Source organism: Microplitis demolitor, chromosome 7 (genome assembly GCF_026212275.2).
Source record: "Microplitis demolitor isolate Queensland-Clemson2020A chromosome 7, iyMicDemo2.1a, whole genome shotgun sequence".
NCBI lineage: Eukaryota > Metazoa > Arthropoda > Insecta > Hymenoptera > Braconidae > Microplitis > Microplitis demolitor.
The window spans coordinates 3633700-3652392 of NC_068551.1; the positions used below are offsets into that span (position 1 = coordinate 3633700).

General features: G+C 28.9%; 1 protein-coding gene across 1 annotated transcript; it reads right to left on the reverse strand.

Moving 5' to 3' along the window:
- Positions 1–1716: 1716 nt before the first annotated feature.
- On the reverse strand, positions 1717–16998 carry LOC103576907 (FMRFamide receptor). The gene is made up of 5 exons (XM_008557352.1): positions 15943–16998; positions 8573–9347; positions 6120–6388; positions 5393–5582; positions 1717–3098 (listed from the first exon to the last, which is right to left on the reverse strand). Exons 2-5 carry the CDS (start codon positions 8906–8908, stop codon positions 2490–2492), a joined length of 1404 nt encoding a protein of 467 aa, XP_008555574.1. The 5' UTR covers positions 8909–9347; positions 15943–16998; the 3' UTR covers positions 1717–2489.
- Positions 16999–18693: the final 1695 nt, after the last annotated feature.

The following is an 18693-nucleotide window of genomic DNA, read 5'->3' on the forward strand; positions in this document are numbered from 1 at the left end:
GCGGGTTTCTTAACATATTCAAAAATAAGAGTGAAAACTGAGTTCAATAATTAAGAATAAACTGCATCACTATTTGTTTATTTTTTTGTGGTTTATTCCTTAAAATCATTTTTTATTTCTTTGTAGTTTCTTTTTTTTAGTAGTATTCACACTTTGATAACGCCAATGTACTCTCTAAAAATGAATCAGTGAAATTCACTTCAAATTAGTGAATATTCACTGGGAACCAGCTATAAGTATACCACTGGTTAAATTAGTGATATACTTATAGTTGCAGAAATAGTGACTATCCACTGATTCGCGAGAATTTCACTAATTCATTTTTAGAGAGTAAATTTAAAAAACTTCTAAAGTGCTTCTGCAGAAATAAGTAAATAAATCTCAATTCAGAAAAATTCTTAAGCTCAAGCTTTACTCCGAAACTTCTATTTCAGACAAGACTATTCGAAATAACATTGTTCATTATCGATTTAACTATAAAATCATCGGTAACTAAGAAAACATCTTAGTTAACATGAAAATTCATGTGTTTTTTCAGTTATTGACAATTTTTTAGCTGCGGTAATAATGAATAATATTATTTCGGATGGTCTTGGCATTGAATAGAAAAGTTTCGCCGTTAAGTTTACGCTTGAGAAGAGTTGTTCTAGAGATGCTTTCGAGTAATCAGTTCAAGGATAGTTTTATTTTATGGTAGACATGTTTCAAGTAGAGAATGCTAAGAGTTGCCTGTGCATAGAGAAGTTTTGAAGCGACTTGTCATAATGCATTCAAAAATAAAAAATTTCATGGAGCGAGAATAAATTTTCTTACACGCAGATAAAAATTACCCATTGAATTTGGTACTGTGAGGACATCTAGTCAGTAACTAAATTTTGACTATGTTGTTAGCAGAAATTGCACTTAATTTTCATGCTATCAAGTAATACTTCTACAATGTGCATGGAAAGAATTTTGATATCTACATGTCCTCACAATATCAAATTTCTACTAAAAATTTCACTGCGTGTCGAGCAAGAATAATGTTTTTGAACCAAGAAATTTTTTTTTGTGCATGTTTATACATATAATACTTATATATTTTTATTATCATTTATTACTGATCTTATAATTAATAATTATTATTATTATTGAGTAATTATTATTTTTTATTTATTATATTATGATTTATAATTTATTAGACATCGTTAAATATTTTACATATTTTTGAATAACCCATTTATAGATAATTGAGTATTTGGTAGCTTATTTGAGTATTTATTTTAATTACCATATTTATTTATACTTTTTTTTAATCATTCAACTCTTTATCACATCAAAACTTTGAGGTACTTCGTTAGCATCGAATTTAAAACGATGTGACTCAATCATTACATAATTTTTTTTATACACTTCTGATAGTATTAGCAAGTAATTATTATCATTATTAATTTGCTTAACAATTTTAATTTAAAATATCATTATCATTGAGTTAGATTTTCAAAAGTTCACTTACTCGATTACTTTCCCATTAGTATGCTAATTCATTATCTTCAGTAGCAAAGAAAACAGAAGAAAATATATATATATATATATATATATATATATATATATATATATATATATATATAAATCAACTTAACATATTTACAATCTTATATAATACAATAATAATAATATTTATTTAGATTATTAATTAATTCACTCATAAAATTTTATCAGTCGTATATTGAGAAAGTAATTGGTCAAAATTTATTTTCTTTCTCAAAAATATAATCAAATTTTATGTACCTGAAGACTGGAACGTTTTTCACGCGACGAAAAAAAATTGGATAGTAAAAAATCTACTGGACGCTGGTATGTCAGCCGAAAATCTTAGGCCACCCTAACTTCCGGATCTACCCCATAGTCAAATTACATAAAATTTTTCATTTTCATTGCGAGAAAAACGTTCGTTCTTCAGGTACATAAATTTTCTTTTTTAGTAACAATTTCATATTGAAATTAAAATAATATTTAAATTCTATCTATATTTCTTCTCATATATATACAATTTAATTTTCTCTGACATGTACATGAATATCATTTCAAAATGGTAGATTAAAAATTTAAAAAAAAAATGTGCTGCGGAAGTAGAAGAGATTTTTCAGAGCATATTTCTTCACTTCCGCGTCATATGAAATCGGATTCGCTTGCGAGTAGGAAACTTGCAAGTACGTGACATCTGTAGATGATTCGACTTTTCTTCTTTCTTATAACGTTAGCTTTTATATATATAACTTTCAAGTTCTTATATTTTTTTTCAACATTTAAAAAACCCCGAGGCGGACATCGAGAAAAGTTTCTTAAATGTTTTTTCTTCATTCAAGTGTCTTGTAGCGCTACAGTAAATTGGTCTTTGTCTCGGAAATTAATTCCAACCAACCACAACAATAATTCAATAATACAAACCCTGCAGACTTTAATTCAATTCGATTCAATTACTATATTTTAATTATATCAACATATTTTTAATTGATCACGGTCTCAATATTATTTTTTTGACTCCATCCATTCTGTACATAATTTATTGATACTTGATTTTGATTCGCACTTGGACTCGTATTCGCAGGATAATAAACACAAGGACCGGGATTAGAAGCTCGCGTCGTAAGAATTTTAACACTTTGTCTTCTACCACTGCCATTAACGTGTAAATTATTAGCTCTTACGACGGTCGTATTGGATCTGTGAAGATGATTTCTTCTTATTGAATTTTTCAATTCGATATTTGTCATATTAGTAACAACTGATTCGTCGTTAGTTTGAAATTCTGGGCTATCTCGGCCAGCTCTAAAGAATCTTGAGCTACAGAACAGTCTAATAAAAAGTCTTTTGAAATTTCTACCGAATATAACATAAACGATAAAGTTTATGCTGCTGTTTATCGTTACAAGAAGATTACCGGTTTGAACCAACCAAGCTGGTGGAATACGAAACATCTCAAAGACATTCGACACCAAAGGAAGCACATTACAAACGATAAATACGATAACAACGCACAGCAGCATTGTTGCGAGATTTATCTCTCGTCTCTGGTGTCTCGAGAGCTGTTGGAGATCTCGATTTGCTTTTCTTACCTAGAAAAAAAAATTACAAATAAATGTGATATAAAAAGTTTGAAAATTAAAGCGCGCCTCGCTCATTCAAAAAGTGATCAATAGATAAATTTTTAAAAAATATAAAATAATAATGATGAAAAAAATTGACAGATTAATTTTTGAATGAATTGTCAGTTTTACAAAAAATGATATTTATCTGTTTTGTAAAATTTTAAGTCCATTTACGGATTTGTCTGTGGGAAGTAAAATAACAAGTGTCGGAAGATAACTGGCGCCAAAGGAGTAAAAAGCAAGGAAAATATATTATCTAAGTGGACCTGTGTGGGATGACATTACTGAACAATATTATATAGCATCTCAGCGGCAGTAAAGTTGTATAGAGTATTGCAGTATTAATAACAGTTACACTGACATATTTTCATCTAGTAAGTAAATGAAAAGATTTTCTCTTAAATATTTAATACTGACGACTAATGATGATGCTCATTTTAGATAAGTTTTTTGCTCATCAACGAAACAAAAATTTCATTGAAAATTTAAAGATACATCACGGAGAATTTATACAACAATAAAAATATATGAAACAACTATGTAATAATTAATTTTAATGAACTACAAAAGTTAAGGTATTATATACTAAGAGGGATTGGTTCTTTTTTCTCTATCAGACTCAAGTCAATGAATGATACTATTATTGTTGCACTTGCGTAGTAAGTGGAAACTTTGTCGGCGTATTTCTCTTAAACAAAAGAAAATTTTAAACAATGCAAACGTATATTGCTAGATTATAGAGCAATGCATTGAGCCTTGTTCTTAGTTTTGCGTTTCGAGGTTTTTTTTGAGAGAAAAGTCTGGAAAAAAAATTCTACATAGAAAAAAAAAATTTCTTCATTATGACATGAAGACAAAAATTTTCTTAGGACGAGAAAAATTTCTTATACTAAAAAATCCTTTGTTTTTGTGTATAGATTTTCCTTAATGAAATATTTTGCTGTACAAAAGGTATAAGATGCAGTAAAAAGCCATCGAGAGGCAGCTATCAAGTTTCGTTGGTATGCGATGACTAACGTTACTAAATCATCTCAAAGTCTTTTTCATGTTTTTTTTAAATTTTCAAACTAATAATTCAAGTCGACAAAGAGTTAAAATTAATAATGGCTTGATATTATTATTATAGTATCGTTACATGGAAAACATTCTTTGAAGAATTTAACGTTAATAATTTAAGATACTTATAGTAAGTATCCAATTGTCTATATTTGACGTTACCTTTGATGACAAAAGAATCGAATTAATTGTAAATCTCTATAAAGTACAGGTTTAGTTAAATGAATAAAGTACTCAGACATAAATTGTAATTTACGCTCAATAGTTTTTAAATGACTTAGTATCAGAGGATAATATACACGAGACATATACAAGTAGTGTGTATCACGTACTGTTGAAGTCTGGGAAAACAGCTCGGTTGTTCGCTTGACAGGCGTAAATAAATCGACGTGAGGTCGAGGTAGTAAAAGGAATTGGAAATGGCAAGGATGTCGAGGTGATTCACCTGTACGTTTACACACATGTGTGGGATAGACGGAAAGAAAACCACACTTGCGAAATTGGAAATGTTTGTGAAGCACACACTATTTCCCGAAACGATGTCTTATCAAGAAAAATATCGTCTTTTCTACTAGGCATCATTCTAACAAAAATAAGACCAAGTGTATAAGATGAACAAATCCTTTTCTTTAGTTTATATATCTATATTTCTCTTACTAACCCGTAGATATTCTTTTTAGCTATTAAGCGAACGTTTTTTCTCTATCTCCATCAACTAGTTAGAATAATTTACCGCTTTTTTTTTTATTTTTTTTATCACTTAGTAATGTGACAGAACGAAACCAACAAATAAAATTTGAAATAATAGTTTTAAAAAATAAGAACAAAAGTATGTTGTCACCGGCAGCAGGATATGCGTCATATATATAATTTTTTTATGACAATAAGTAGCAGAGGTCAAAAGTGGGTTAGAGTGTGAAAGAACACTTTATTTTTTTTTCTTTATTTTTAACTTTTCAATATAACTTTTTTTTCTTGTTACTTTTTATATTATTTTATTTCAATATTTACAGGCAATTCGATGCATATTTGGGTCGGGTGAGAAAAGCTATCTGGATTTCAAGCCAAAAAACTTGGCACCGCCTGGGTTTTATTTTTTCATCAGTTAAATTTTTTAATAGATTTGAATAAAAGAATGCAAAATGAAATGGGTGGTAAAAATAATTGAATTGTGACTTGAATTATAATTATGTGAAATCACTTACTCGTCGATAAATAGCGACGTTGAATACCACCAACATGACGAAAGGAAAAGCGTAGTAAACAAAGAAGTACATCCAGTTAACGTATATCTTGATGTATAAATCACTGGATCGCAAAATAGCTGGTACCACGCAGTATACTGTAACATTATATCTCCAGTGAATTTCTTCCTCTAGATTAACTTCCCAAAATCTAAAATAAAATTTATACAGTCGGTTTAATATTTTTAAAGATAATAAAAAATATTTTTAAAAAATAGTAGACGAATTTACAGGAAAAAAGAGTTTCGTCGTCATAACAAAAGACGGGAGTACAAAAATTTTTGTTAGCGACAAACATAATTAGCTTACGAGATTACACAAACTATAGAGTAATGTAATAATTACTATGCAGCATAGGCATATTTACTTGACATTTCTCTTCATGTGTGTTTGTGTCTTTCACTTATGGAATAGTAATTTTGGACTTATGCCAAAAGTAAAAGTTATTAAATCCATTAATGGTTTCGGATTTCTTTCTACGCTGTAAAAAGTCAGGAGTGATTAAGGATTTCATCAAAATACTGCGGATTTAATTAGCTTTCACTCCGCAAATTTTTTACGGCGTACAAAGTAATTATATCTAAAGTCTGATATCCGTTTTTTCCATGCATATATTGAGGCATAAATTTACTGCCATAAGTTATCTTATCTCGTGGTTACGAAAAAATTTTTTCCATAACCCACTTACTTGGGTAAATTATAAAGAATGGAGACAATGACTATGCAAAGTACTGCGAGTCTAGCACGTCCGTAGGTACAAAAAGATCGTGCTTTAAGTGGATGACAGACTGCTACGTAACGTTCCATTGTGACTGTCAGCGTTAAATAAACGGTGACCATCTGAGCCATACATGATAGCGGGTACAGATATCTAACGATGCGTGGATAAGTCTTGAATTTGTAGTTAAAAAGTAAACCCGTGTATGAATAAATTGCCGGCAATCCATGGATCAATACCTGTCGCAAAAAAATTTACATTTAAATAATTTATTTAAAGATAAATTTATAATACTCTGGATAATTTATAAAAACCGAGAAGGTTATAAATATTTAAATAAAATATTCATTAGTGTGTTTAAGATTTTATGGACTGAAATGTACGTTTATACTGATTAGCATAAAAGAATATTTCCATTGACTACACATTTAATAATTCATACGTGCAGGACAATACAAGTAGATTTTTGTGAGGAAGCTATTCAGAATATGGACTAACCAGACTGGATATTCTCAAAGGAACAAAGAGTATGATGAAAAATTTATATGTATATATATACACATATGTATGTGTATTTTATATCGGCAAAAAAAATATTTAAGGATTATTGAACGCTCTTGTGTTCACTGATCATCTGATGAGAGACACAATTTCTTCAATAAAATATAAATCTTTTGATCTGTATATATATTTTTTTCAGAAGAAATACAGACATGCCAGAAAAAAAAATTTATAAAAAGAAATAAAGCAAAATATCTCTGTTGTGAGAATTTAGAATTTTGTCATATTTCAACCACAAAGTTTGTACTTGGACATTTTCATCTTTTTATAAATACAGAAATGTTATTAAGAATTTTGTTACCATACACTCGGCAATGGAATTTTTATATTTCGAGTTCTTTCTCGAGTTAAAAACTAAAATATAACTTTTTGATACAAAAGACATGGATTGGCTTCGTTATCATCCTATTTGTGGTAAGGTAAAGTACCTACTTTAGGAATAGTTTTGCTGGTGCGGTTACAGTTCAGGGAATCTAAAGTATCTTTGAGGATCATTAAAGCTTCCGATAACTCATCTTTATCTCGATAATTATATTTTAATTGATATTATTATTAAGCCATTAATAATATATGTAATTACATAATTATTTATGTGAGAAATTTTTTTCATCCGTAAACTCGTAAATTATACGCAGAAAAAAAGGATTTCTTGGCGCAAAAAACTTTTACTCGCACCAAGAAATTATTTGTATTATGAATCGAAAACAAAAATTTTTTTGAGACGAGAAAAAATTTTTATTGCGTCAAGAAATTATTGTTTTCTGTGTACTGATAAACATCTTGTTCATGATTTTAATTATATCACGAGATTAAAGGAGATCTGGCGGCAATGAATTGGATCGTAAGCATTTACGACTATTCGTCTATTTGCATAAGATTGTTAACAGACGTAATATATAAGGGTATACGAGATTGTATCCGATTAATGTGATTTAAACAATCCTCAAAATACTATACAAACGTTGCATGCAAATACAAGCATGCAGACTGCAACAACAATATGTGCAAATTTAACTGTACATCCGGTGACCTACAATACTAAAATAATTATCTAATTAATAGACAGTTTAATTAATTAAAATAACACTTTTTCATTATTTAATTTTTTTTTTTTAATTTTAATTGTTTTCTAGTGTATGGAGGTGATAACACGAGTTGATCGTGAAAAAGTTGGTCATTCATTAGTTTCCAACCAACTTGATGACAAGTTATCGACAACTTCAGCTTTTGCAACTTTTGGCTCCAAGTTACCGCCAACTTTCTCAGAAAGTTAGCGCCAGTATGGAGCCGCAACTGGAATGCAAGTTTCTGAGGAAATTGAAAAGAAACTTACCGTCAACTTATAATTGCCAACTTTTGCAAGTAACTTTTGTCACCAACTTTCTCAGAAAGTGACCGTCAACTTTTTGGATTTACAACTTTTGTCACCAACTTTCTCAGAAAATGTCTATCAACTATTGGAGGTACCAACTGTTGGCGGTCAACTTGGTGTCCAGTTGCGGCTGCAAGTTTCTCGTCAGTTTCTCGCCAACTTGGCTATCAAGGCAGTTGGTTTAGGTGAAGCTCAAGTGATCGATAAAATTCCCATTTTACCGATCACTAGATCTTCATCCCGCGCCTAGCGATCAGAGACTTTGTTCGAACCCGACGAGTGGCTAAACGGTCACCCAGCCAAGTAGTGATCATGCTCGATGCTACTTAACTTCGGTGATCGCCCGAGCCACGCGCTTTTCTTTTTCATTAATTATTTAATGTGAATAAATTTTGTAATTAATATGAGTATAATCAAAGGCACATCCGGGCCTTGTCAATAATTAATTTATTGGTAAAATTATCAATAATAAAATAGAAATGAATCTTACTGAAGTAATAATGAGTATAGTATCACATCTCGCAAGTCCAATAAGCAGATAATTTATCGACGATTTCATTTGCGGTCTGGATAATATTATCATGGATATAATATTCCCAAACAGACCAAACACTCCGACGACGTTCAACAGAATGCCCAGGGTGATAAACTCGTAAAGTGCGCCGTCGTTCAGCTGAGCTTTACACTCCAGGGTAACGTTAGCAATTGTCTCACCGGAAATTCTACTCGTACTGTCCGATTCAGTGAAGTAGTTGACCGTTGGCGATACCGCTGGCGAGGGTGGTGAGTTGGTGGTGACATTCACCAGCACCGAGCTCAAGTCCATTGTTTACCAACTAAATCTTGTCTTTTCTACAGTACCTACTACTCGTTCTTCAGCCACTAGAACTTGCATACCAGCACTTACGTCACCATTTTCTTCGGTCCCGCCGCTTCTGCAGCAACTACTAGTGATCTCCCCGAGGTATCGTGTGTCCAGGTTCTTTAATTTTTTTTTTCGTCTTTCGTTTCCACAGAGCGTCTCTCATGAGAATAGCGAAGCCTTCATGTCCTCAATGGTCCTTCTATTCTAACTCAGTCCTGATCCAAAAGAAAATAAATGAGTCTCGGTCTTTAAATTTTCTTTCACGTATTTTCAAGATTAAATTGCACTGTTTTTCTAGCCGGATTTTTTTTTCTGTTTAATTTTATTTTGTTTTCATCCCATGAACTATTGCTTTCATTTCATTCCACTGAGTCCATTGTCCAAAATTATAATTCAATTACTGCGAACAAAAAATAATAACAATAGTTATTATTATCATTGTTATTATGATAAAATATACGTACAAATTTATTTGTAATTTACAATGTTAATCATTAGTGAAAAAGAGTTTGTTTAATAAATATACAAATATATATTGTATCTGTGTATCGTGTGTCACTAGACAAAGTAATTACATGTTTGCTGATGCAATAACATGATTGCCGATTTCCACACTGACAATATACGAGATCAAAACAATTCCCGCGGGTCATTATTCCCTGTGTCAAACTACATGATTCGTGTCATGAGCCAGCTAAATTCTCTGGTGACATATTTGGTCAACCATTAAGGTCAATATGACTTGCTCAGATGTGTTTTGCACCTCGTTTAATAATTTATGTGGTTGTCTATTCAAGTGAACTGATATCGTCTGGGTATTCTGTTTACATACATGTGCTATCTACTGTCTGCTACCGTGTATGTGGAAAAAAACGTCATAAAAATTTAAACCCTTTGAGGAAACCCGTGACATTGACTTGAATGTCGGTGATATTACGTCTGCAAAAATAAAAAATGTAAATAAAATAAAAATAAAAAAAGGCAAGACTCGGAAGTGCAGAGGTAGTTATTCATAAATTCCCAACTGGCAAGTTCTCTACTCGAGCTGACGTCATGTGCAGAGCAGTAAATCAGCCAACAGACATAATGTGTAACACCCGGTGCATCGAAGCATGCCTGACCAATACCTTATTTTTCTACTTCTCATCATACATTTTAATTGAACGATTATTTTTATTTTTTACAAGCTATTATTTCTTAACTATTTTTTTTTTTTGCAGATCGATAAACTTTTTAATTAACGTTTTTAATTAAATAAAATATTTTTAATGCAAATGGAGAATTCTGTTATGAAAATTTACTTTTATTCAATGGATGAAAAATTGAGTTTTTTTAAATTAATAATAATAAAAATAATTATATTATTAATGTTGAATATAAATATATACTGAAGTAGGTGCAAACACACTATAAGTATCACGACAACGTGCCAAAATCTATGAGATGTACATGAGAAGATTATTTTTGATCTTGTGCTTTATTCTGTTTGTACTCTGATACTGACCCATTTTGGAAATTTATTATCTTAAAATTTTTAAAAATTAAATTCAAATTACAACTAATTAATTTATCAATTCAAAATTTAAAATCAGCTGATTGAATTTTATAGATTTATAAAAAAAATTAACAAATTCACGGATTTGAATTTTAAAAATGAGATTAAGCTTCAGCAATTTAAGCTGAGTAACTCGCAATTTATCTTTTAATACAGACATTAAACGGAGCATTGTAGTCTGGAGTTTGTTAAAGGATTTGATGATCATCTCAGAGACAACTCATTAAAAAAAAATAAATTGACGAATAGTTTGAACGATAAAATCAGTAATTCAATATTTAAAATATTTTTACCCAATAAAAAATAATAATGATAGTTACTTTTTATCTCGGCATTACTGTACTCCCGGCTCGTCGTATTTGTGCGGATAATTATAGAAATATCCGATCTAATTATATAAAATTTGTGGTAGGGGAATATGAGTAAAGAGTCAAGTCCTCCTCTAGAGTACGGTGACCTTGGTAGTTGGCTTGCACAATTTCGCAAAGCTCAAGAGGGCTAATGAGACTGAAAATGTATCAACAGACCTCTACATAAACTTCAATAAGCCTTATTTACTATATTTATTTGTTTTCTCACGTGCCATTAAATCAACATAAAATATTAAACATTTAAGAAATGTCTCTGTCACAAAAAAATTAATCTTGAGAGCTACTAGATGGCTTTTTTTTTGTCATTGTTACAATTTAATATAAAACTGTGATAGTTGACAAAGAGGTGACAGCTCATTATTTAGATGACAGCTCATATTTGTCAGCTTTTCTATTCGGTATTAAAAAAATTTAACGGCACATCCTGACATTAATCAGCCAATGACAAAGGGAGTTTATTAATAAAATGGATATTTAAAAAAAATGGAGTTGGCTTTGCAGAAAATAAATTTATTCATAAATCTTATTTATGAAAACATGCGTAAATTAATAACCAGAATAAAAACCAATTTTTTTTATAAATAAATAGGGATTTTATATTTATATTTTATCACCACTTATTATTTTTTTTATTTTACTTCATAGGATTACCATCTATATATTAAGTATGTAGATGGAGTAAAATTAAATCCATCGAGAATGTAATTAAAGACTTTAAGTCACGCGAAATTATGTAATAGTATATTTTATTATTGGATTAAACCTCAATTATATGACTTGAGATTTTAAGTTATTCAGTTATTTTAAATATTTTAAGTGAAATTTATCACTTTATTAAAATATTTTGAGTTAATCAATTAACATTTGTTCTTTGTAAACAACTTGATGAATTTTCGTAATTATTTGGTTGATATACTGGCGAAGTCATTAATCACGTGGACGGATGAAGAGGATTTAAAAAAATCCGGGAAAAATAATGAAATGCATGAATAATAATTCTCTATGGGATATAAAATAATCAAAAGGCTGAAAAAACATATAAAAAAATAATACATATATTTTTTTTTCTTTTTTTTATCACATAAATGTATGTATTTATATATATTATATATAAGGGTGATAAACTTTACCTCATTTTGCGATAGTCGCGTGAAAAAAAAAAAATTCGGCGTCTAGAGGACGATGAAAAGTCTTTGAAAAATTCTCAAGAGGTCAAGGATATGAATTTTGATATATATTTTTTTGGAAAATATACTGTAAGAAATTTTTGTGTGAAAAATCGTCACGCACAGTAAAAAAGTATCCGTCAAAATTTATACATATGTGTAAAAAAAAAGTTTTACACTTAACTGTATGTTATTTTGACATATTGTATGTTAATTTGAGAGTAACAATTAAAAAGTGTTATTTTCAAATAAATTAACATTTTTGTGTTAAAAAATTTATCGATTAAAATTAGTAAAGCACGATAACAGTGTGTGAATTAACACTCAAAAGTATTAAAGTTTAACATTTGAATTTTTAACCGCGTAAAATTTTCAAATATTTTGTAATATGGTGTTACAGTAAGACAGGGCTCATGAATATTTTTAAACCGAACCAAAAACAAACCTCATAAAGAATGAAAAAAAATATGTATATGTATATAATAATTTATAAAAAAACTATATTTCTGATGCCATACTGAACAATATCACTCTAACAAGTATCATATATCTAGTATTTCTATGGCGAGAAGAAAAAAAAAACAATAAAATAAATAAAGGAATAACAATTGAAGTAATTTATATTCGTGGCCATCGGGTCGTTTATGAGACTGGCGCCACGAAAATTGGAGTTTACCGGGACATAAATGAGCTCAACGTTTTATTCGGCTCCAGGCAAAGCATCCTAACACTTTTTTCTTCAACTTCATTGGTACTACGTGAATGTAAGCAACAGAGGAGAGAAAAAAAAACACTACGAATAAAAAGTTTTATTGCCGTGTATTACCTTTTATTGTCTAGCGAATTTTGTCTCTGGTTTTGCCATCAATGAAATTTTTTTTTTTACTTTACTCCTTTAATTTAATTTGCCAGTTCAAGTAATATAATATTTTTATAACAATAATAATTATTTTTACTTTTATTCTCTTTTATTCGCTCGGAGTGAATGCAGATTGAAAAAAATTCAAATCACTCCGAAATCACTCTGTTGAAAAGACAAACCCTAATATTTACTCCGTATACGAAGTGATTTTTAAAAAAAAAACTCCGAGTGACGGAGTGAATTTGAATTTAAATAAACTCCATAATCACTCCGAATTCACTCCCTATTTTGCACGACTCATGATACGAAACATCAGAGAGTGCTTTACGATCGAAAAATTTTTTTCGCCTCACTTCGGCAACTATTTGAATTATTATACCTTTGTTGATTTACGGAATTAAGACAAGTTGCACAGCATTTTGAAGATAATTTAATGGAGATTAATTCCATACTTTTAAAAAATTTATTTAGTTCAATAAAAATCGAAAAAACATCAAAATAGTTTAAAAAAATTTCCTGTCCGTCAAGTATGAAACCCGTAGACACGATAACTTGCGAAAAAATCCAGTAATTGAAACAAATTTTTTTTTTTTAAATTCTTTGAAAGAATTGTAGATCCCCTATTGAAAATGGCTGGGTAATTCAGTGTCATTTAATTACAATTAATAAAAGAATAAAAAGGCTGTATAACTATACATATATATATTTATGTAAAATTAACATGGATGGTGATATATCTATACATTATACGTACATTTATTCCACCAGAGACGCTTGCACATTACCGTCCTAGTACAGCTGTTTTTTTTGTGTTATTGCTAAATGGTAAGCCTGAATTTTTTCAATTCAATTCTTTTTTTTTATTTGTTTTTATTTATAAATATATATATTTTTTTTTTGTTATTAACCGAGATATTTTAATAAAATTTTTTTATAATTATAAAAAATTACTAATATAATGAAAAAAAAAAGAAAAAAAAACAACAAATTTTAAATATTTTAAATTTATTCGTGTTTCCCGCCATTTTTTGTTATTTTATTATTTCATAATAAATGAGCATTATGAGTCGTGCACTTTTGGATTTTCCAAATTTTTTACAGTCTATTATTATCATTATATTAATAATAATGGTAAAAATAAAAATAAAAATATTAATAATTTTTTTATGGATAAGATAAAAAGGGAGTTGACAATTTAATAATAAAATAACATGAGCTGAGATGAAAGAAGGTTATTATAATACACAGAGTAGCGGCAGCATTGTCCCATCTATGGGCATCATTACCAGCAACGTATCCTTCAATTACCTTGTCCCACATAATTGTCCAGTATATTCATATATATATACATTCATACTTATACTCATATATATGTATAATGTATATATGTAATCTATAGCTCTATTTGAGTAAATTACACACCAACAATCTTCTCTACACTCCGTACTGATTTATATTTCTGACAAAACCATTCGATGGCATTTGATATATTCAAATAGATCATTCCTTTGATTCACGCATACACTAGTCATTATTGTTATTCGTCTAACTTGCAGTGTAAATTATACGATATACTGCTATTTGAAATTGAATAAATAAATAAAAATAAAATTTTTCCAAAAAGTTTATGGCATTAAAAATAAAGAATGTTAAATTGATGAGATATAAAAAACGAAAGTAAACTAATTTGTTAGTAAACTTTCACGCGAATCGTCGTCGACGTCGTATTTTATTATATTTTTTTTCTTTAGTTTTGTTTTATCGTGAAAGAAGTAGAAAAAAAAATGTCTTGAGGTTTTTTGTTAGCTTGGCAAGATAATAGATGGGAATTAAGAGCCCAACAAACTAAGAGAAGGTACGATAGTAAGAGTCAGGATAAAAAGTAGCAGCAAGCTGACTATATACAGATTTGCTCTTGAAATAAAATCCGTGTAATTTATATTACTTAAGTATTAGGGATAACGTTTTATTTCAAATTAAATAATTATTTATGATAATTATCTATTCATTGATTATATTATTTATAAATTTGTTGGCTCGATAAATTTTTATTTTCCTCTCTAAGTGAAGATTTACAAATTGGTGATAATAAATTGGTGGGGAAAATAAAGTAATTGAGATGCTCAAGGATTGCAATTTCGTCATGATAAAGATGAGGCACTGGTGAAATATTCCACGGGATTTTCGACAAAGTAGTCGAATAAATCTTATACTGTACAACTATATAACGATATATAGTTGATGTGGATTTTCCTTGACACACTACACTGTCGCGCTTTCATTGCTTTTAAACTTTTGGCATCCAGAAAAAAAAAATAAATAATAATTGTTAATAATGAAATTTAAAAATTTTTTAATCACTTAATTGGGAGATTGATTGTGATTAGATAACTTGGTAATTAAATTAGTTCGATGAGTCCATTAATAAATTTATTTAATCGGATTACTTAAAAGTTGATGATGCGGATTTAAATTAATCTCCGTAGCTTTTAGTATTACCCGAAGATTTTTTTTTAAATTATCAATTAAAAGTTCACTTATCAAATATCAAAAAAAATTTTACATTTTCATTATGAAATAAAAAAAAATTTTTCTTAAGACTAGAAAAAATTTTTTGGCTCAAGAAAATTTAACTTTTTAATTAATGATGCAAAAAATTTCTCAGGGCAAGTAAAAATTTTCAAGGGGCGATTTAAAAATTTTTTTCCGTCAATAAATATTTTTTTTCTGTCTCGAAAATAATAAATTGCGATAAGAAAATATTTATAAAAATTATATTAAAGTTACAATAATAAAGTAAATAGATTTGTTTGAAAAATAAATATTTATTCACAACATATTTCCGGTCTGTAGGTTTCTGTGTGTTAGTTTTCATGTGTCAGTTGCAGTCGTTATAATTTTCTGACATCTTAACACAGAGACTTGAACAAACATAATTATTTTAATACTAATATAATTATTATGTTTTCTTTGTATACAATTTTACTTATACACAAAACAGTTTTGTTAAGAGAATAATTAAATACATGAATACTACTTACACAAAGTATTAAGTACATATCAGAGTGTGATAATGATAATAAAATAAAATCAAGCACAAATTAGCACTTAAATTTTTCCACACATAGTTTATTAAAAAAAATATTTTTTTTTTCAGACTGAAAAAATTCACAAGACACTGAATAAAAGACTTAAAATTGATGTCACTGTCTCAAAGTGCTGAGATATATACTGAAGACGCGTGATATATAAATAACACCGCGGGTTACCGTTAAATTAGACGTCGTAGCTTGCATTAAACGAGGTAAGTTTTACTCTCTTATTTCTCTCTTATCCACGATAGTATAAATACATACATGCATATATATGTATGCATCTATATAAATTTATTTTATTCTATTACATTTATTTCCGTCAACTTGGAAAGTAACAAAACTTTTGTGTAAACCCTTCCGACCTTCCCACCCTTAAATCCAATTCAGGGTTACATCTGTCTTTTAATCCCGACAAATTTCCAACTTGAATTAAATGGCAGAATTTAAATGATGATAATTACTTCACTTTAATTACAAACATTTTATTACTCTTATAATCACTTATACTTATACAAAGTATCATATTAATTAAAACAATTCATTTTCACCATTCATTTTTCAAAATTTTTTATTATCAAAATCAACACTGGTTCACATGATTTTTAAAAAAATTTTTTAAGTCCAGCACAATATGTAATTGTCAATTGACAGCGATAAGAGATGAAAGAAATATAAGATAAGTGATGATTGAAGTATATTTATGATTAATACTCATGGTGTCATCGTTGGGTCAAGTAAATTGTTGTAAAGTGACGGTGATGACTTTTATCACCGTCTGACGTTTAATGACACTTGATAAAGCGAGGAGCAGTTTGACATTTAACGAGAGATGATTAGATGGAGCGGAGGATTTCCTGAGGTACACACGAATCAAGTGGAAGATACTTTGAGTCTCATACATCAGGGACTCTCAGCATCACTGGTACTTACTACGTAAAACTAAACCGCGTTATGTTGAATCGCGATATACCGCGTTTTATAGTTGCCGAATTGTCACGAGCAGACCCGACGGTCAGCGTGTCAGGAATGCTTCTGGTTCTGGCTCTGGTTCTGGCAGTAATCGTCGCCTGCGCGCTCAGGTTTCGATTCGCCAAACTATTCATTTTTTTAGAAATAGATACTCTTTAGATTTTTTTATCCCTTTTTAAATATTAACGCTTCATTGTTTTTAATCTATGACGTTAACTTTTGTGTATTCATACAAAAAAATTATTATAGATGAATAAATTTTACATCCATTCATTTATCATGAGATTGGAGGACAAAAACAAACATATTGCGGTCCTTTATATCCATATATGCGTGAGAATTTTTTTAAAATCGAATAGACGTAATACAGCAAACATAAAAAAATATTGCTATCCAATTTTACAATCTTTCCCAAGGGTTTTTTTTTTTTTTAAATGTATAAATGTGAATTTAAATCGATAGTTCATTTTTTTTTTTTAAATAATTACCAATTTTTTATGATCCTGAAGTTAGCAAACAATTAACAATTTTCGAATTTTTTTTTTTTTTTCATTAATTTAATTCATAAAAAAAAAACTAAAAATATGCACACGTAGAAAATTTAAAAGACTACAAGTGCATTGATTTAAATATTTTTTTTTTTTTTTTAATTTATCGTTTTTCGGAATATCAAAAAATTATTAGACGTCAGCTAATTTATGATAATGAAATCAGCCTGCTAATAATTTTTGGATTTTTCAAAAAACGATAAATTATGAAAAAAAAAAATATTTTAAAAAATTACACTTGTAGTCTTTTAAATTTTCTACGTGTGCATATTTTTAGTTTTTTTTTTTCTTCAATTTTAATTGTTGAAAAAAAATCCGAAAATTTTAGTATCATATTTTTTTTGTTATTTAAATTTTTCCAAGAGTGTTTAGACATTTATTTAGTTTCGGATTGACATTTGACATCGAATTGAATATCGAAAAACCGAAAGTAAATTTTTTTATTGAATTCTTTCTCTTATTAAAAATAAAAGAAAATAATATCAAGGAAAAACATCGAGACAAAAGAACATTCCTGGTTCGATAACACGAATATCTTCAGGTTATCGACAAATATTTTGCATGAATAAACATAAAAATTAGATGTGAAAACGAAATATTAAAACATTAGAGGAAAGTTATGCACAGTACGTGGAAAAGAGAGCTTTTAAATTATTTAAAATTATTATATTAATGTATATCGATAAATTTTGGTGTTGTTTTCGATTTGTTGAATTCGTACATGAGTAATATACAATTACCCCTTCGGTGGTTTGGGTGTGAATAAATGAATGAGAGCAAGTGAGAGAGAAAGAGAAAGTGCAGAGCCATGAAAATTTACGATGTGCACACGTGGACATATGAACGGACGTTTGAACGACGCTTCCAATATATACTAAATCGACAGCACTATTCGTACCGAACAAACACTTGTATCATCTATACCAATATATATAATATATAATATATGACATATAATATACCACTATTTTAATTATTCAATATTACTAAAATTGATGAAAAAAAACCGGCAAATATTTTCTTTATTAACACAATTTATAAATTGGTTATATATAATATATTAATATATTACAAATATTTATTTTTATATTTACAAAATTATTAGAGTCAATTTACTCACTAAAAATGAATTAGTGAATATTCACTAATTCAGAGTATGCAGAAAAAAAGGGCTTGTTGG

Excerpts from the sequence above, each read along its gene's own strand:
- LOC103576907 (XM_008557352.1), bottom strand. The coding sequence starts at position 8,908 with ATGGACTTGAGCTCGGTGCTGGTGAATGTCACCACCAACTCACCACCC. Across the intron at positions 5,583-6,119 it reads ATTCTTTATAATTTACCCAA|ATTTTGGGAAGTTAATCTAG; the intron begins GTAAGTGGGTTA and ends ATTTTATTTTAG. Across the intron at positions 3,099-5,392 it reads ACGTCGCTATTTATCGACGA|GTAAGAAAAGCAAATCGAGA; the intron begins GTAAGTGATTTC and ends TTTTTTTTCTAG.